At 42.3% G+C, this 21,309-nt stretch overlaps 1 protein-coding gene across 12 annotated transcripts in view; it reads left to right on the forward strand.

The window, feature by feature from the left end:
- The window catches only part of PAX2 (paired box 2), a 122,068-nt gene extending 101,093 nt beyond the window's left edge, over positions 1-20,975 (forward strand). For 3 of the 12 annotated variants that reach the window (XM_068257909.1, XM_068257906.1, XM_068257899.1), the window contains 5 exons: positions 4,012-4,221; positions 8,411-8,512; positions 9,121-9,219; positions 16,629-16,715; positions 18,685-20,975. In XM_068257909.1, coding sequence (XP_068114010.1) covers positions 4,012-4,221; positions 8,411-8,512; positions 9,121-9,219; positions 16,629-16,715; positions 18,685-18,806 — 620 coding nt within the window. In that variant the 3' untranslated portion in view covers positions 18,807-20,975. Of the gene's footprint in view, positions 1-4,011; positions 4,222-8,410; positions 8,513-9,120; positions 9,220-16,628; positions 16,716-18,665 lie in introns of all 12 variants that reach the window. The other 9 variants (XM_068257900.1, XM_068257901.1, XM_068257910.1 and 6 more) reach the window with 7 other exon arrangements.
- Positions 20,976-21,309: the final 334 nt, after the last annotated feature.

Below are 21,309 nucleotides of genomic sequence, written 5' to 3' on the forward strand. Positions count from 1 at the left end.
GTCTTATGCGCACTAAGTCCCATAGGCTTTAATGGGCACTTTGCGCGGAGCGCCCTGCGCTCTGTGCGGTGCGCACGTAAAGTTTAACGCGCATAAAGTTTTGCGCGCGTAAAGTTTTACGTGCGAAAACTCGTTTAGACGTGCTAAGGGGGTTTTCACAGGCGTGCTAACAGTTAGCACTGCTTTGTGAAACCAGCCCATTGTATCACTTACGGCCTTGCCAAAGTCATTGAGGAACACATGTATATACTCTAGATTCGCTTTGTCTGAGAGAATTCTGAATAATTGTTTTGGCCAAGGGAAATCTAAAGTGTGCATAAAGCTTAAGAGTACAATAATGATTAAAAAAAACAATTGAGTCCAACCACCATTAGCAACAATCGACACCCACCAGAGTTGCCAGTTATACATTCCAGTACTGCAGAAGTGCATTTGCCTGATCCATCTCAGCCCAAGAGTGGGGAAAGTTCATTGCAGGCTCAGCATGCCATTCCCAGGTGGCATCTAAACAGTAACATGTTCATCTGTATGCAGGATTTCAATCAGTGAATAGAGGAGCGTAGAAACACTCATTAGCACTCAGCGCTGTTTACCAACAGTAATGAAGGTAAACATTTTAAAGGACAGATTAAGGGAAAAAGATTAAAGAAGGAGGGGGTGGGTAAACTTATTTTCCTCCACTTAGGCTATGTTCCAGTTTTTGGAATAATGGCGTCATTAGCCAAAAAAAAAAAAAAGGTGGAGGACCCATGCAGAATTTTCTGATGTTTTTTTTTTAATGTTTTTTATTTATTTTTTTACGAGTAATTAAACTCCTGGCGTTATTGATCATTGTTGATTTTATGCCCTTCTATTTGCATAATCTATTAAAGATGAATGATTCATGGCGCGTTTATTATAGGGAAAGGAAGTACAAGCGTACCAGATAGTTTTGTCAAGGTGAGAGATGTTTTCGTGTCTTGCTATTAGTAGATAATCTAATTACGTATCCTGAGCACATTTATACCATACATGGTTGGATTAGAGGCCGGTAGCACTGGCGCCTTTTTCACATTTTTTTTTCTGTGCTTTCTCTTCTCCAGAATCATATTTCCAACTTCAATCGTTTTATTTGACAAAATAATTTAAAATGTGCAGATCCAATAAGAGCTGCCAGCAGGAAATAACATAATAATATAATTTGGTAAATTAAACTGCCTTGTTAAAGAGTTCTTGGGTGTCTTCTCTGCCCTACGAAATCCACTTGTTATATTTCAAGGGAGAATCAATTGTAGTGATGGAACTTACAGGATGACTACATCAGCATTCTGGAGCCTTGCATTTATCACAGGTGCCAAGTGGCAATGGCTAAATCTGTGAGGAGGAATACAGGAGGTCACGTCCCATTCTCAGAAATCAGAGAAGCCATGTTGGTCAATCGAGTGGGTTTATTTTTAATCCAGTGGTTTAAGATGAAAGATACTGAGAATATCCTTTTAGTACAAATCTGACTCATAACATTGTGAGAGAGGTGACTGAGCAATTTATGTGTAGTGATGCATAGCAACCAATCAGATACCAGCACTCAGCAAAAGATTTAGCTAGACCAGAGCTAATTGGTTGCTCGGTGTTATTCAACATCACTGATATTTGACTTATATTGTGTAGATGGGACATGTTATTTTTGCGGATAGTGTCCAGTTTCCATTTATACATTTATATTATCAGTAGAATGAAAAACTGCTATTTGGTTTAAATGGGTTAGTATGGTTTCTACCACCCTGCTGTTAGAGCATGTTTTGCAGATTAGGATAAGAGACAGTAACATCTGTATTACACGGCCCTCCTTGAAACATTTATGTAGACCTCACAATTTGTCCATCAATCTATGTATCATTTGCTTCTAAGATAAACTGTTTTATGGGTCACAGGCTAATCCCGTAATAGAAGCAAATACTAGATCTAGGTTGGTTTCAGCAAGTTAGTCAAACTCCACATCCATCATTGGTTAATGGGATATTCTAATCTACAGACAGCAGAAGAACAGAATGTTTCATTTTTCTATAGAAAAATGCAGTTTATCTGTTACGACATTGAACTTTCATAAACCTGACTCATTTATTTGCCTTAGGTACAGATTTTTGGTTTAAATGTTTAACATTGTCTTTATAGAGTAGTACAGTATTAGTTTTTTGCTACAAAGCGTGTTGTTTTTTTAGATAGCTTTTGGTTTTAATCTCACACCGAAGCCCTTTGTGCTGTATGTAAGTTTCCAATTGTTTAAAAGGTCTTTAAGACAATCTGTTTCATGATTCTATTGTCCTGCAAGCAAAGTGTTTTAATCATTTTGTGCAATAAGTATTTAGCTTTAAACCTGAAAATATCTAAAACAGCTGAAACCGCTAACGTTATTAACCTCACACAAAATCAGTGCTATAATTAGTTGAAAAACTTGTTATTCTTGCATTTTTCCTTCTCATTTTTACATATCCTATAAATTTCAACCAAACGCCATATCAAGGGGTTAAAAGTCTAGTGCTTTAGTAAATCAGGAGCTATATAATAAAATGATTTGCAAAACATTTTAGCAAAGGTTAAGATGCGTACACACATAATATTTGCCCACAATTTGTGTCGGCCATTAAAGGGGAACTGAAGAGAGAGGTATATGGAGGCTGTCATGTTTATTTCCTTTTAATCAATACCAGTTGCCTGGCAGCCCTGCTGTTCTATTTCTCTGCAGTAGTATCTGATTAAAACCAGAAACAAGCATGCAGCTAGTCTTGTCAGATCAGACTTATAAGTCTGAACCACTGAAACACCTGATCTGCTGCATGCTTGTTCAGGGGCTATGGCTAATAGTATTAGAGGCAGAGGATCAACAGAGCTGCCAGGCAACTAGTATTGTCTAAAAGGAAATAAACATGACAGTCTCCATATACCTCTTTCTTCAGTTCCCCTTTAAGATCCTGCAGCTGACGGTGTAGAGTGGTGTCATAAGGCAACTGCTGAGCGACACGGTCTGTGTCTATAAAGGAGGGACAATGGTGGGAGGAAGGATGGAGACGCTTCCGTGGGTGGGATGAGGAGGGGAATAGAGGACACGTGCGCCAATTGACAGTGAAAGATCGGACATATGTTCTTAGCAGGCCTTTGGGGACACCTGTTGGGGTCATCTCGGCCGAGAAAAAGTGTAGCATTTGTATGAGGCTTAGCCCATAGACAAATGTTTAAATAGATTAGACATCAGGTTTAATAGAGACATAAAATCTACTGAAAATCTATGAAAAAGTCTAACACTCTTGATTGATCCTCAATCATTTTATTCATCAAACATTGACTCTGAAAGACTGTTCTTTATCATGTCAAGCAGCAGTGGGAAAATGGTTGGAGGAAGGGGACGGAAGATGAGTAGCACATGACCAGTTTCCCCATAGTTTATACTACATCAGTCAGTACAAAGCTAATCGTAGCATACTGGATAGCTACTTTATTCCCTCAAAATGTTGAGATTTATGTAGAAGGCAAAACAGGCAGATGGTGATTGAGTAACCTAACTGTAATTTTTGGGAGGGGTTACTAGATGTATCATATTTATTTTCAGTGCAACCATGTTTTCTGTCAATTTAGATTTTTACAGATCTATGTTCATTTATTGTGTTTTTAGTGCTACCTTATGAATGTAGTTTACAAATGGTCAATTTTATTGGTGTATAGTTCCCAGTTTGGTTAGCTTGTAGGAAGCACTTGTTTACTTACCACTTTGGTGGCACTTACAGTGATTGGATAAGATTACTATGACAGGTGACATGACAGGTGACATTTTGTTACATCGGAGATGGTGTAGAAGCGATAAAGCTGATAAGGTGCGGGATGGATTAGAGCACCATTTTTTTTTACTTAATTTAAACCCTTTTTATTTTGTTTATATCATTCCATTTACATTTATACATATATTTTTTTTCTCTTTCTGTGTTCCACCCGACCTGTGTCTGTCTGTCCTCTGTCCATCCATTTCCTTCTTCCTCACAGAAAGTTACTCCTCTCACCTCTATGTAAAGCAAGAGCCTCATGAAGCTTCCCTAACTCCCTTCACTCCCTCTTCACTGGCCAGCTCGGGGCTGGCTGATCTTCAGCCTTTCCAGATGGCCCTCACGGTTGATGCGTCCACACCTACGTACAGCTCCTTCACTCACCATGGCCCTCCCTACGGGCAGTACGGCAGCCAGCCACTCATAGCAGGTACCTAACTTACCCTCCTCCATAATTCATCTACGTACTTAGATAAGAACATTTTATGATTATTGAAAATAGTGCAATAATGCAGATCCCTATAATTTCAGAAGAAATTCAGTTCAGAAATCAGAATCTTAGGTTAAGTCCCCTCACCAGAAAAGGAGCAATAGCACACAGCCAAGTTTAACAGTAAGCTTGTCTTAAAGGACAAAGAAATATCTCCTCAGGGATTGGTTGGCTTGAGTGGCAAGGGGTTACCATCCCCAGGCTGTTGACACAATCTTCTCATATTGGTCATTATTGTAGGACAGGTCCCCGTAAATAACTGTAGAAAAATAATCTGCTTGAACATCATTTATAAAACAAGCCTGACAGCTGTGAAGAAAAGTTGCTAACTTCTGTATCTCTGAGGAGAGTCACATGACCAACTGAGTAGCCACTGGAATTTCTGATGGTAGATGGGAAAGGCCACTACCTCAGAAAACCATCTCCAGTTGAGTCAGCACCATCCTTGTATTTATATCAAAAAGCTCTTTATTATATTAAAGTCAGCATGATATGTGACAGCAGCGACAGCCCCGCTGTTTCGGTTGGCCGCTCAGTCAGGATGGTGCTGACTCAACTGGAGATGGTGCAAGGTGGTGTCTGAGAGTGCAGAGACACTGTGAGTCAGAGCACATCAATGTTCTCTCCTGGGTGCTTGCTTCACATTGTTTGGTTTGCTGGACTACCTCAGAAAACACAGGCTGAAGGTTAGTTAGTTTCAGAATGGGACAATGGATATATTTTTGCTCTACAAATATCTAGACACTGAGTACTGAAAATGAAATGAGAAGCGCATCTATCCATCCGTCTTTCCAGAATCAGCTTCTCCATTGACAGATAATGTTTGGATAATGTGTTGCAGTACACAGCAATTCAGGACAATGGGCAGAGATCAGTAAATGTGATTCTGGTGCAGATATTGCCCCTATTCATAAAATGTATTACAAGCCTGAGTGGCCGTCTGAATTAACTTTAAGGTCACCTGACAAAGTCAACAAACAAAATACTAAAGCCAACTTAAGCTACAATTATTACATTAAAATAAAGTATGATAGTGTAAGTAAAAATATATTTTTGCCAGGTGTCCCTTGGTGTGCAAGGAAGGCTTCCAAATCTCTGTTATGACAGTTAGATCTCTGCTCTGCGCTGATGTCTCTGGATCTACTCTAGAAAGTACCTTCTCCCTATATTCTTGTACTTATAGAGAATCTACTAGCAGTTGTGTGATACGGTAATGCTTCCTTGTACGTTCTCCATCTGAATATCTGAAGCATATACTGAAAATAGAGGAATCATGAAGTTCAGGGTAAAGCAGACCTTGGTAACAGTGAAGATATGACAGGAGATAAGGTCTTATCTTCCTTCTAGATTGTAAATACATAAATAGACTTTAAATTGTGACCAAACACCTGTTCTTTAACCACCCTGGCGTTCTGATTAAATCGCCAGGGTGGCTGCGGGAGGGTTTTTTTTAAATAAAAAAAAAACTATTTCATGCAGCCAACTGAAAGTTGGCTGCATGAAAGCCCACTAGAGGGCGCTCCGGAGGCGATCTTCCGATCGCCTCCGGCGCCCAGAATAAACAAGGAAGGCCGCAATGAGCGGCCTTCCTTGTTTTGCTTATATCGTCGCCATAGCGACGAGCGGAGTGACGTCATCGACGTCAGCCGACGTCCTGACGTCAGCCGCCTCCGATCCAGCCCTTAGCGCTGGCCGGAACTTTTTGTTCCGGCTGCGCAGGGCTCAGGCGGCTAGGGGGGCCCTCTTTCGCCGCTGCTCGCGGCGAATCGCCGCAGAGCGGCGGCGATCAGGCAGCACACGCGGCTGGCAAAGTGCCGGCTGCGTGTGCTGCTTTTTATTTGATTAAAATCGGCCCAGCAGGGCCTGAGCGGCGACCTCCGGCGGTGTTGGACGAGCTCAGCTCGTCCAGACCGCTCAGGTGGTTAATACCTTGGATTTACATTAACACAGGTCTGGAACCGATAGCTTACATGTATCCAAGCCATGTATTATACTTATAAGAAAGTTACTATGGCATTTGGCCAACTTCGGTAGATAAGAGATCTGCGAACGTTGCCACCTTGCTTGGGGCATGGCAGATTATTGCAAAGATAATTTTATTTGCGGGCAAGCATGCAGACTGCAACAGCACAACCACTATGTCACCAACTTTACACAAATCCTCATGTTGGTTGGTTGTGACCCGGTCACAGTGGAAAACTTTTGCCAACTTTAAAGTAACCCCAAAAAATATTAGTTCATCAGGTGTACCATAAGGAGTGTTTATGTTTAAGTCATGGAGACACCCATTGTTTCAGTTTGACATTAAATAGGTTAACAGAAGGAGTGGAGGTGTTTATCATATATACTGTGTTTTATATTTGATGTAACACACAAAATCAAGGGAACTTAAAATGGATCCGAGGTGAACTTTAACTCATTGCATAATTGTGTTCCTTTCCTATTGTTTATAGGGCATTCCTCAAGCCAAATACTTTTTTCTTTTTGTTTTAATACTCTAATTCCCTATAAAGTAAATAAACCACGCCCACAACTTTTCAGAGAGCCTTGGCAGTAGCAATGGCTCATGGGAGCTCAGTCTCGGCAGGAGGAGGAGAAGGTGTTACTAGCCATTGATTTCAGAGGCGGAGGGAGGAGGGGGATTAGGTTTTTTTCACAGGCTTAGTGATCAAGATACAGATAAGCCTGCCTCTGTGTAATGTTTACAAACAACATGGCTGCTGTCATTGTATCACAGGAAGAAATAATCATTTTCTATTAAAGCTGTTTGCAGCTATATTTGCTGCGTAAACTATCTAAACTTTAGATAAGATATATAGACAAGTTACTTGTTAAAGTTAGTTTTTCATCTCGGATCCGCTTTAAGAAAAATGATGCACTTGAACATTTCAAGACATACATTACAACACGGTAAACATTTTCTTAATAACCATGTGCTGTATTTGTACCTTGTGCAATAGTTGATGGAGTTCCTAAAGTTCTTGGAATCGGATATCAGTGACCATTCTTTCTTTTATTCATGTTAAATTACTTTCTCCTATAGTATGTAATATACACAGCATGTATGCTGACAGTGTGGACACAGAGTTCTGAGGCATACAAACTAGTGTTCTTGTAGCAGGTTGAAGGATAAGGTGCTGAATGTGCGTGAATGGAGAGTGCATTCTACGTGCGGAATAAGTGCTTTTCCCATACTAAGGTCATAAAAAAGGGGTTCTTTGCAGTAAAGGTGGTTCAAATGTAGAATATCTTACCACAAGAAGTACCGTTAATTGTGACAAATATATTCACATTTATAAAAAGGTTTGGATGCTTGATTGCTAAGTGTGGTAAGTCTATACCTTCATCCAATCAGAAAGTTAGTTTTTGCCCTAGTGGCATTTATTTCCTCTGGACTGAGGTGAAGTGAGGTTTAAGAGGGCTAACATGATGGATGCATTGCCTTTTTCAATGAAGATAATATGAATGTAACTATGCATGAGTTAGATATTCACCTAAGAAGAGGGAAGCCTCTGGATCCCAGAGTCCCAAAGAGCTTTCTTGTCCCCCAGTAAAAATTATTCAACCTCCAGGTCAAAAACATTTTGGAAGTACTCGTGTGGATGCATACTGCGGACGCGCGAGTCCATGCTCGCACAGATGCAGTATGGATGGATGAACCTGTCTTCAGAAGATCTTGAGAACAAAAAACATTTCATAAAGGCGTTAGTAATATATAAACATATATAAAGTAAACTCTCAGTTAACCACAACTCGGCTAATCAGAACTCTCAAGCAACCAGAAAACCAATTCCGGCTTTGCAGGATGCGTAAAGCTATTCCGACAGTATGTTTGTTATTCAGTAATAAACTTGTGTTACATTAAGTTGTTTGTCTTTATTTGTCTTGATTTGTTTTTAATTACTGTATTTGAACCTTAATACAGAGTTTATGGTGTGGGTATAGCAAGAGGTATGGTACCGTATTAGTTAGGCCTATACTATAGCAACTCTCAAACAACCAGAAATGTGATTTATCCTGTATATACCTATCCCCGTAGTGTCAGATAATGGAGCTTCTAATGTACTGTTCTATAGAATGAGATTAATTTTTTTTAACTCTTAGTAAAAATGTGTTCTTTTAACCTTAGGTCGCGACATGACAAGTACAACCCTGCCCGGCTACCCTCCTCACGTCCCCCCTACAGGACAAGGCAGCTACCCAACCTCAACCCTAGCTGGAATGGTACCCGGTAAGTCTTGACTTTACACTAGTGATTATATTAATTGCAATATTAACATTATTAGACACATATAGTGACTTTTACAACAATACATTTTTTAGTTCAGTTCACAGTAGCTACATCATCTACTATCTATACATACACAGGTACATACTCATAAATACACTAAAAGGCATTATAAAGAAGCATTTCAATCATATTAGAAAGACAAATAGTAAGATAACTACATAAGTGACTGCTTGAAGATTAGCCCAATGGGCACAGTTTGCATTATTATTTCCATAGTTATTAAATACAAACTACCGGTACTTTAATTTTGGTACATATACAGTATACATGCAATATATAAAGATGGCACACTATAGCTGGATTCATTGTAGCATTAGGTCAGTGAGTGACATGGAATGATCCTTGCAGTCTATAGGAACTCTAATACATCAGCTGATAGTAATGACAAGCAGGGGCAGTGGGTTGACATGCTTCCACCTACAGCAAGGCTTTCACTCACATCTCTATAGACATGCCACTAGTTAGTGTTTAGGCTGTACACACATAGTATGCAGCACTCCACAGGTCACTGGCAGGAAAGAGGCATCTCATTATCACTGCATTGACAGGCACCAACGTTTCGGTCCACCATTCGGTCCAGCCTGTGGAGTGCTGCTCATGTCTGTCCAGCTCTAAACCTTGTCTGTTTCACTGCAGGACTGGGAGTGGTGAGTCTAGCACAATGTGCATATCTGTCTGTTGTGTTTTCTGCCTGTCATCTCATGTTGTCCAATGCAGCTACTATGAAGCAAAGCATTCACATGCTAATGATATTCTTAGCCAAATGGGGGGCAGCGTCTGTAATACGTTATTTAATCAAGCTTAATTGTATATCATAGATGGGCTCTCAGCATGTCTATGCAGCTTCATAAGAGATTGCATGCTAATATTGTAAGCTATATGATAATCTTCCAAGCATAGTGGATATCATATGTAAGAACCAAAGAGACAGGAGACAAGCTAGAGGCCTCTTCAATGGAATAAGCATAGATGTTCACCTTAGTTTACTAACTGGTAATAAGGTTAGCTGAGCTCCAAAGCTTCATAGGCCCCTAGGCCAACTCTCTTGTTGCTTCCTTCCCATGTGCAGCAGCCCCCCATTTCATGTGCAGCCCCCTCCACACATGTGACATCCTGTACTACAGCCTCACTTTCGTATGCAGCTTCCTTTGGCAGCAACTCACAATTAGTTTTTGTTCTTCCCCAATTGCAGCCATAACCTGTAGCTTCCTCTTCCATATTTAGTAACACCTCTTCCATGTCCAACTGCTGGTTTAGGCGCGTACGTTAAAAAGGGGCGCTGGGAAAAAAGGGCGCGGGGTTTTAAACGATAAGCATGGATAACGTTTAAAAATGTATTGTACTGTATTTCGTTTAAAATTAATGTTTTATAAAGTTATAAATCATTAAATAATGTGCATTAAATCGGCAATTGTAAAAACGTTAATCTTTCGTTTAAATAGTGAAACGTATAATAACGTTTAAAAAAAAATTTACTAAGTAACCCTCCCTGTACCTACCCCTAACCCCTAGACCCCCCTGTTGATGCCTAAACCTAAGACCCCCCCTGTTGGTGCCTAAGTAACCCTCCCTGTACCTACCCCTAACCCCTAGACCCCCCTGTTAGTGCCTAAACCTAAGACCCCCCTGTTGGTGCCTAAACCTAAGACCCCCCCTGTTAGTGCCTAAACCTAAGACCCCCTGTTGGTGCCTAAACCTAAGACCCCCCTGTTGGTGCCTAAACCTAAGACCCCCCTGTTGGTGCCTAAACCTAAGACCCCCCTGTTGGTGCCTAAACCTAAGACCCCCCTGTTGGTGCCTAAACCTAAGACCCCCCTGTTGGTGCCTAAACCTAAGACCCCCCTGTGATAAGCATTAATAAAGTTTCAAAAACATATTGTGCGGTTTTTTCGTTTAAAAATAATGTAAAAAAAAAAAAAAATTGTACTGTTTTTCGTTTAAAAATAGTGTTTGAAAAAAATATTGTACTGTTTTTCGTTTAAAAATAATATTAAAAAATGTATAAATCATTAAATAATGTGTAATCATGAGAAGCAGTAATAAAACATTAAGTCTCCGGGCGCCGCTTTTAAAACGTTATTTTTCTCCGGCGCCCTTTTTTCCTATCGGGCGCCCATTAAACGATATTTATTATGGGAGTGAATGGCGGCGCCCGATTTGTCCACTAGCCTCCTGCGCCCTTTTTTACTGTTACCGGTTTAGGCAGCATCTGACTAAGGCCTGGGCCTTTGTGACCGTTCCAGAAATCCTGTCCCAGTTGTGGAAACAGACACAAGTTTCTGGAACTGGGGTGAAGCTGAAATCAAAATGAAGCTGAGCTCTGAAGCCTGCAAACAATCTCTGGAGCCGGCAGGAGCTATGCGTTCCAATCCAAACCTATAGCTGGAGCTCAACTGCTGCTCACAGCTGTGATTTGCATTGCAAAATGTACTTGCTATGTGTGTAAAAAGCAAGTAATCTGCCCAAGATATAGCGAGATCTCCTACAGAATAGTCTGAACGTACACGGAAGACTTGACTCATTGGTTTATCCTAAACATGAGATTCCATTGTGCTTGGTGGACTATGTTATCACTTTGTGTGTCAGTACTATAATATAATCATACAGTAGATGCTTTCTATCTATGTTTTATATTTGGGCTGATGAATAAAAGACATGTGCAGTGAAGAGTAGTGATGCTCACTCAGATACCAATAATTCCAGTTTGCATGTAAATGTAATACCAATTCTATACAGCTTTGATTGGACCAGCCCCAGCTGCATACAAGTTAGATTACATTTTCATTCCAAGCCAGAATCCTTAGCATCTTGTTGACCCTCTCTAGTGGAGAGCAGTGAGTTTCTCTCTGTACACTTTGAACATGAGGTTGATTCACAAAACGTATTCAGTGAACTGTTTTTCTCTCCTCTGCCTTGAGTCACATAGTGCCAGTAAAACTGCCGTGTACACCTAGTACAAGGCAATATTATCAGTACAAGCTGAAGCAGAGTACTGCACATTGGGAAACTTACACAGTAAGTAGGTGACATGAGCAGTGCTATGGTAATGCAGGTTACGTTAGTAGCGTAACGCATGTTACCATAGCAATGCTTGTGTTACCAATGTACCAAGTCATTTAAATTGTTAAACACGCAGTGCTCTATTGAAGTTAGTACCGGTAATACTGGCATACAGATAAGTATGCCGCTGATGAGCTGGGCGCAGGGTGAGCCGAATAATGACTCACCCTGCCGTTGCTCAAATCTCCGGCGGCGTTAAATACTATTCCCCATCTGAATCGTAGCAACTCAGAGGCAGAAGTAATTCGGGGTCCGGCGATCACTGGAACCACTGAACTCTTACATGCTTCACGCAGTATAACATTACTGCTTTGGTGGCATCTAGTTTTGGCACTGAGCGCCGTGCGCCGGAACCACCTGCTTTGTGATATTACACCAAGGACGGTTTAACCAGGGCTACCTGAATCAATGCCCTTATCCGTTTATCTCATGACTTATCTCTCCTAATCTGACTCATCTCATTATTTAGCTTTCCTGATGTCTAAAGGTGCGTACACACGCACTACCGCCAGCCACGACAGGGCGTGTGTACGCGCTGTTGGCGGACTGATAAGGCTGTTTCAGAACAGAAACAGCCTTATCAGTCCGCCGACAGCGCGTACACACGCGCATACTGTCGGCTAAAGACCGCCCAGCGGGAGAGTCCGGCGGACCCGTCGTTGCATCTAGTAGTGCGTGTGTACGTACCTTTAAAGTCATTGGACCCAATGATTTAAATATAAAACTAGATACTTACCCAAGGAGAAGGAAGGCTCTGGGTCCTAATGAGCCTCCCCTCTCCTCTCCCGGTGCCTGTTCCAGTGCAGGATCTCCCTAAATTAGTCAAATACTGCTCACTCCGCCGCCGAAGGGAGTCTTTGGGGCTCTCACACTCTCCCGTGTGTGCAGTATGAGGCCGCCTGTCTGGACTCAGCTCCCGAAGACTTCTGAAGTCCCCCGCAGTGAGGGATTCAAAAGGGGGATCCTGAGCTGCACCGAGAGCACCGGGAGAGGAGAGGGAAGGCTCATTAGAACCCAGAGCCTTCCCTTTCCTTAGGTAAGTATCTGTTTTTTATTTTAATCAATGGTTCCAAATGACTTTATCTCTCCTTTAGGGCCTGTTTCCACTGGATCGGTTTTCACTCCGAATCCGCAGAGTTTCCCCGCAGGCAAATCGCTTACCCTAGCGATTTGGCCGACGCTGCCCACAGTTTTCACGCGGGAGGCTGCGAATCCCATAGCCGTGCATGGCACGGCTTCTGGGATTCGCCTGCGTTCCCGCAGACCCGGAAGTGCCGCCGTGCGTCTCGCAGCCGTGCGGTGGCTGGTGGAGACGGGCCCTAACTGTTTATCTCATGAATTAGCTCTCCTGATCTGCTTATCTCACAAATCATCTCTCCTTGTAGTTGAGGTGGAAATTATGTAATGTAATTCATAAGATAAGTTTAATGAATCAGTCTCATTTAATCGGACTCAGAGACATTTCTGTACAAAAAAAATCTGTGCATCTGATTGGCTGTTTGCAGCAAACACAAAGAAACCTGAGTGATCAGTTGTTCAGATATGATGATCTAATATAGGATGTTTAAAGCAAACATGAGAACAAGTAATGCACACAGCACTGATAAGATATGATCATCTTCACTAGACCCATAGTGCATACAACCTTAAACTCTTCATTTCTGTCTATTTTTAGCATGTGCTTATAAGAAAGAGCGGGTGCCTATGATAGATACAGTTTACTTTTCAGGTGTAGAAAAGCAGTTTTGCTGGACACAGCTCTGACAATGCATTAATGCCCCCGTTTATTTATTCCCAGATATATAACACAAGTAAGACTGAATGCTCCATTAAATGACATTGCATAAAGATGTAGAACAGGTCTATATTTTTCAGCCCTTACACTCTCCTCCCTAATACACCGGAGTATTCTCTGGAGACATTATTGCAGAACTTAGAGGAAAAGGAGTCCCGATGGGCGCAGTGAACTGCTGAAAAGGGCTTGCGGCCCGGTGAACAGATAGGGGAGTATGGAAATAAAATTCAATGCTGATGAGGAAATTACACTTGTTTCATTAGTGATCAGGGAAAGAGATAGCTCAGTTCCTCTTGGTCACAGTTCAGCTCAAAAGCTCATTATCCTCCTATATGCATGCTTTCACTTCTCGTCAATAAACACTTTCCAGTGTCCGCTGTCAGCTCCCCCAGCATTAGGCGCTCACACAAAACGCACATACACAGGCACAAACAACACACACACACACACTTATAGCCAGATGCAATGATAGCATGTGCTTGTTTACGTCTCATGTCTGACATAGAACGGATGAGAAATGCATTGCATCATCTGCATTAACTGGCTATTTTACCTTTGTATAAAGTGAACTCTTGCCATTTCACACACAGAGAACAGAACATTTAAATTGTGCTTTTCTACTGGCGGACTCAAAGTGCCAGGGCTGCAACCACTAGGGGGCGCTCAGTAGGCAGTAGCAGTGTAAGGGAAACTTGCCCAAGGTCTTCTTACTGAATAGGTGCTGATCAGGAAGAGCCGAGATTAGAACCCTGGTCTCCTGTGTCAGAGGCCGTAAAGGGAATCTGAAGTGAAAATAAACTTGTCGATGGATACTGGGCCAAGTTACTGACATTTCCAAACAGACTTTCTCAGGAGCGGCTGCATCAAATAGGAAAACTGTGCAAATAATGGCATAGTCCTCTATTCAGCTTCATGAACAATGAAACATCTGAGAGGGTGACCAGGGCCTTAAATTTATACTGAGAGAAAAAAAACAACAGAGAGAAATGTCTTTCTGAACGTAAGTCATCTCCTAATCTCCATCTCCTAATAGCGATTAAATTAAAATGAAGACAGAATAAAACCCTGTGTTGTAATTCCTGATGTGTTTCCCCCACATAATACCGTGTTTCCCCGAAAATAAGACACTGTCTTATATTAATTTTTCATTCAAAATATGTGCTAGGGCTTATTTTCGGGGAGGTCTTATATTTTGTGGGGGTAGCTAGATCCCCTTTTAGTATTTAGTCATATTCCCTCTGTATACAAGCAGATCCCTCGGTATATGGCCAGATCCCCCTGTATATAGACAGGTTTCCCCTGTATATGGCCAGATCCCCCCTGTATATAGGCAGATCCCCCCTGTATATAGGCAGATGCCCCCTGTATATAGGCAGATGCCCCCTGTATATAGGCAGATCCCCCCTGTATATAGACAGATCCCCACTGTATATAGGCAGATCCCTAGGCAGATCCCCCCTGTATATAGGCAGATCCCCCCTGTACATAGGCAGATCCCCCTGTATATAGGCAGATGCCCCCTGTATTTTGGCAGATGCCCCCTGTATATAGGCAGATCCCCCCTGTATATAGGCAGATCCCCCCTGTATATAGGCAGATGCCCCCTGTATATAGGCATATGCCCCCTGTATATAGGCAGATGCCCCCTGTATATAGGCAGATCCCCCCTGTATATAGGCAGATCCCTAGGCAGATCCCCCCTGTATATAGGCAGATCCCCCTGTATATAGGCAGATCCCCCTGTATATAGGCAGATGCCCCCTGTATATAGGCAGATGCCCCCTGTATATACGCAGATCCCCCCTGTATATAGGCAGATCCCCCCTGTATATAGGCAGATCCCCCCTGTATATAGGCAGATCCCTAGGCAGATCCCCCCTGTATATAGGCAGATCCCCCCTGTATATAGGCAGATTCCATCCCTCACCTGCCCACCTGCCCGCTTGCTTTACCACTTCTGTGCATGGCTCCTGGCCCCTCCGTTACAAAGCTCAGATCCCTCCGCTGTTCATCCTTGGCATAATTCAAACCGCTGATCAGCGTTGAAGGCGGCTAATGCAGTCCGGTAAGCACTGCCGTATACAGGAAGTCATCTTTGTTTACTTCCTGTAGAGGGCGGCGCTGTTACTGGACTACAGTACCTTTTACCGCTGATCAGCGGTTTGAATTATGCCAGGGATGAACAACGGAGGGATCCGAGCTTTGTAACGGAGGGGCCAGGAGCTATGCACAGAAGTGGTAAAGCGAGCGAGCGGGGGCGGGCGGGCGGGGTGAAGTGAGCAGGACCCCAGCGCCGACCATGTCCCCACCTGGTCCACAGTACAGATGCCCAGATGTGGTAAAGTGGGCGAGCGGGTGGGATGGAGATCGGGCGGGCAGGGGGGGGGGAGCTGGTAGAAGTGGGCAGGACCCCAGCGCCGACATTTCCCCACCTGGTCCACAGCCACTAGGGTTTATTTACGGGGGATGTCTTATATTTCGAGGACACTCGAAATAGGAGCTAGGTCTTATTTTCAGAGGATGATTTATATTCGGGGAAAGACGGTATAACATTTATCCAGAGTACAGCAAGCACTCACTAATCGCTTAGCCTTTCAAAGTCTAAAGGTGACACATGATGATGGTTGGAAGTAAAGTGCATAGACATGCCTTCAGCCCGCCTCCCGCAGCGTACGGACATACGCTTGGGCAGCATTACGGAATCCGTACGCTGCGGGAGGCGGGCTGAAGGCTGCGCAGTCGCACTAAGGGCAAAGCGTACTGCGCAGCCGCGGCTCAAGGCGGCGGCCATCTTAGTAGTGGAAGCCTTTGCGACCCGTTCAGTGGGGTCGGGCCGAGCCAGGGGGGAAAGAGAAAGGCAGCAATGACGGCGGTACGGTGCGGAGGACGCGCTGGACGTCCTCCGTGGATTCAGATATATAAAAGGTATTGTGTAATTTTCATCTTTTTGGCCTCGGAAGTCCTTTAAGGAGAGATGAATTGTGAGTTAATAGGTAAGGTGAGATGATTCAACAGAAAAGAAAGCTTTGTGAATCAGCCTCCTAATCACATACGGTAATTGCCACTAAGAGCTGGTGTACAAGTGAAAATGTGACGTGAAGGGTTTTCAATGTTCAAAGTCTGGCAATAGATGGATGTTCAGTACATGACAGACGGTGATAACTAAGCTACACTTGTCTTTCTCATATATTGACTTTCTAGGAAGTGAATTTTCAGGAAATCCCTACAGTCACCCACAGTATACAACATACAACGAAGCGTGGAGGTTCAGCAACCCTGCATTACTAAGTGAGTAACAACTTAACTGGTAACCAGTGTGTTTAAAATAAATTACAATGAGGCCCAGATCAATAATTCAGTTACCCCTGTACTAAAATATAAGCTTGATGACATGCCTGTATCTCTCTAAGGGGTAAAGAAATAGTTAAAGTGTATTGCATTATTGGTTAGGACTCCATTTTAAGAAAAGTTAAGTTTAAATACACAAAAGTTTTAAAACTACTTAGAGTTTTACAGTCAATCTTGTGAACACTTACTTTATTTCTTGCTAGACTGTAATTTACAAGCAATATCAATGCTATGTACTTAGCAGTTAGATTATTAATATACTTCATTATCAGATAAAGAAGAATTGGTGGAAGGGAAAAGTGGATTCATGTTGATGCTGCTGAACAAATAGTCACTGAAGTTCTGCAGTCATGTGACAAGCTGGACGACCCTTGTATAATTTAGCCTTTATATTTTCTTTAAGTAACTGTCGCCTGCTTTTAAAATGACCATAAAGTGGATCCAAGGATATGACTCCATTACTATAGCCTAAAAGAGAGTGTTTATTAATATTGTTGTTGCTGTTTTTCCTTTTTTTCTTCCTAAGTCAACAGGCTGAAAACTGTGTTGAAATTCACCCAACCACAGGTTGATTTGCGAGTCTGCTCCATGTCTCTGGAAACTCCCTCCTCACTTCCCCCCTTCTGATGAGTCTTGTTGTCTGTTCTCTGCTTATGCAGACATAAGACAGCTGCTCTGTATGTTAAAGGAAAGGTTCAGGGAGGGTGGGTAAAAAATAAAAATCAAATTCCACTTACCCGGGGCTTCCTCCAGCCCGTGGCAGGCAGGAGGTGCCCTCACCGCCGCTCCGGTGGTCTCCGGTGGCCGACACGACCTGGCCAGGCCGGCTGCCAGGTCGGGCTCTTCTGCGCTCCAAGGCCCGGAACTTCTGCGTCCCACGCCGGCGCGCTGACGTCATCGGACATCCTCCAGGCTCTACTGCGCATGCGCAGTACTTCTGAGCGTGCGCAGTAGAGCCCGGAGGACGTCCGATGACGTCAGAGCGCCGGCGTGGGATGCAGAAGTTCCGGGCCTTGGAGCGCAGAAGAGCCCGACCTGGCAGCCGGCCTGGCCAGGTCGGGTCGGCCACCGGAGACCACCGGGAGCCTGCAGAGTGGCGGCGAGGGCACCTCCTGCCTGCCACGGGCTGGAGGAAGCCCCGGGTAAGTGGAATTTGATTTTTATTTTTTACCCACCCTCCCTGAACCTTCCCTTTAAGTGTTATCCAGAGCAAGCTTTAGAACACAGTACCCACTTTATCAGATAGAATGATTTATCAAAATTGATGAGATGAAGAGAAAGTTAGCAGAATTTCGTTCCATAGTTTTCAGTTGGCTGGGTTAGGAAGAACATTTTTAGTAAACACAGTTGTATAAGACTCTTTTATTGGAGAACTTAAAAAAAAGCTGTTTTGGCAAGTGAAAAGAAATTGGGCACTTACTCCCAAGTGATTTAAAACTGTACCCTTACAGAATTACATTAGACATACAGTACATGGGCAGTAAGTTAATGTCTGCTGGGTGAACATCAAGCCTTGCATGTTATTGTTAATGTCCCACCATGGGTTGTCCACCTCTGTGAACTATCCTGATGATCTTTACCTCTTGCTCTGCTCCTCTGGCTGTAAGAGCCCCATTGACGTAGATAGGTCTGTTCAACCAGTTTCAGACAGAGGGAGCATAAGATGCAAAGATCACAAGGATACCACAATGGATAATGACTATAGAGGGGTCCTGGCTTTTCTAGTCATTCTTTACCCAAGACTCAATACTTTTGGTAGAAAATATTAAATTGTTATACAGTCAATAGTGCAGTTTCTTTTAACTTTGTTTTGTTATATTTGTGTGCCAGTGTTTTTGTTTACTCGTTATCCTTTCAACCAGTCCATTCTTCTCCTGTGTTAACTTTCAGGTTCCCCTTATTATTATAGTGCCACATCCAGGGGCTCCGCACCTCCCACTGCTGCCACTGCCTATGACCGCCACTAGTTACCATGGAAATCACATGAAACTGCAGGGTGAGAACTTAGGTATCCATATTGTACGAGTGTGAATATGACCATGCTGGGAAGAAGAGCATCTTACGTTGTGCCTCCTGCCATTACTCTGCTACAGCTACTGACCCTGCTCAGCTGCTTTACGCTGAACCTCACTCCCTCTCTTCCACAAAATCTCCTCATTACTTTCTGCTTTTGATAGCTAAATAAACACCCAGCGAACACTTCTGACTCTGAAGCCCTTTTGCTGCAAACGAGAGGCCCATTAATTAATTTATACTTCGGAACTTGGGACCTTAAGACAGCAAAGTGTTAAAAATGTTACACAGTGTTATTGTGTTGAAAACAGCAATGCAAAAGCATCAGGACCCCTTTTCTAAGACTCCAGAAATAAATGTATTACAAATATGGAGACATTTTTGAAGACAACCATTCCCCCTCAAAATACGGTCAACTGAGTATCGGCTATGGACAGATCCTTTCTGAAATGTTTGGCAACTGGAGAACTGGAGGAGCTAAAAGAAAAAAAAATGAAATGTTTCCTTAATGATGCTTCTTGGGAGATCCAGCAGTAGACATCAACACACCCTTCTGCCTCGGATGGGACGCCCGCGTCTTATGCTCTATCAGTTGCGCTGGCATGTCACAGCAGCTCAAGACAACACGGTTCCCATGAAAAACAATCAATTCAAAGGAGACGGGAGGTCATTTTAAAGTCAAATGACTGAACATAAAATGAAATAATAAAATATATGAATATATAAATATATATATAAAATACTGTTTTTATGCTTTATCATGAAGGTCTGTACAAAGTTAAAATAGACAATTTTCTATAAAAACAAAAACGAAAAAAAAAAAAAACCAACAACAACAAAGTGCTGAAAACGGAAGAGAATGTCATAGGATTACACGAGGAAAGCCGCTCTTGATATATTGTTCCTTCTTCTAGGTTTTTATTTTTCTTCCTCCTGTTTTTGTTTTTGTTTTGCACTAGCGTGTCACAGTCCAATACTCGGGGCTCTGTTACGCTCCTGTATAAAAATCATTGTGAATATTTCACACTCTAAGAAAAGAAAAAAAGAAATAACAAAATACAGGATATGGCTTTGTAAATTCAGTACTTATATGCAGATTTTTTTTGAAGAAAATGGCACTTAAGACCCAGATTTCAGGTTTACAGACAGCTCATATTTACAATGATTTGAATCTTGAAGAATAATATACTAGTTAGATCCCCTACCTCTAGCATCCAGTTACACAACTTTACACCGGTTGCCCCTCCTTGTATGCCTTTCACTACAGCACTTCAAAGTCTCACATATCATAGGTCAGCAAGCCCCATAGGACACCAAATGCCATAGGATAGCAGTCAGGGCTGGATGTACATAAACCCAGTCTTAAAAGCACACAACCCTTGGTTCCTGAAGCACTGTCATACCAAGAGGAAGGGAAACACCTACCCCATTTTTGGCGTTGCTGGCCTTTCAATTAAGCAACATATTGCAATACTTATTGTCAAAAATTGGATAATCTGTTTTTAATCATCATTTCAAGTTTAATATTCAAGTTGTGTAGAGAAGAAAAAATATCACTCATTAAACTTTGACACCTTTAAACTGTAGACTGCTTTGGTTGAAAGAAATAGTAAGCCCTAATAGGAATATTTTTTATTCTGACAATGCAAAGTCAATGGTTATTTTATTGTAGGTCACACCATGGTAGTGATGTCCATGTTATACAGGCACTAGAAAACCTCTATAGTACCCAGCTATTACTATATACAAGGGAAAATGTATACATTAAGGAAGGGGCAGCTTGCTGTCATGTTCATGTCTTTGTTGCATTTCCACCATCATAGCCTGCTAGAGGATTACGCCTCATCGACACTACAAAGCAAATGGAAGTTATTAGTTACTAGTCTTAGCAAATTCCTTTATGTTATGGAAAAACCATTAATCTGTTCTGTGTGGAATTCTGCATGATCCAGTTGATGTATGAGATAATCTGCTATGTGTACAAGCCAGAGATCATGTATAAATCTATGAGAACTCCTGATATTTGTATATGAGTGTAACTGAAAACAGGGTGACATCTTCCAAGTAATGAGATTTATGCAATTTAATGTGCACACAATTCCCTGTATCTGCCATTACTGTATAAAGACCTAAAAAGAAAAAAAAAAATAGGCAGAGCGATGCAATTGTCAATAAAACTGTGCTTGGTACTATTGTAGCATCTTGCGGACAGTTCTTGGGTCATGTCAAATTTTTAAATGACAAAAAAACTGAAGACAATCTATCTAGGGGATGCAAAAGAAAAATGGAGATCGAGAGCTCACTATGGTGAAGTAGTTTGAATTAATTGAGTAATGCGTTATAATCACAAGTATGGGTTACCGATAGGCAACTACTTATTCAGCAGTAAGGGAACTTAGGCTCGTCCCCTCAGGGCAGCTAAGATGTCACTCTCCGTAGAACAAGGAAATTGGGTAAAGACTCCTCCACACCGGGTGGACCTGGTATATGTAGGCACGGAGGCGTCATGCTTGCTCTGCCA

The sequence above is a fragment of the Hyperolius riggenbachi genome, chromosome 10 (genome assembly GCF_040937935.1).
Source record: "Hyperolius riggenbachi isolate aHypRig1 chromosome 10, aHypRig1.pri, whole genome shotgun sequence".
Classification (NCBI taxonomy): domain Eukaryota; kingdom Metazoa; phylum Chordata; class Amphibia; order Anura; family Hyperoliidae; genus Hyperolius; species Hyperolius riggenbachi.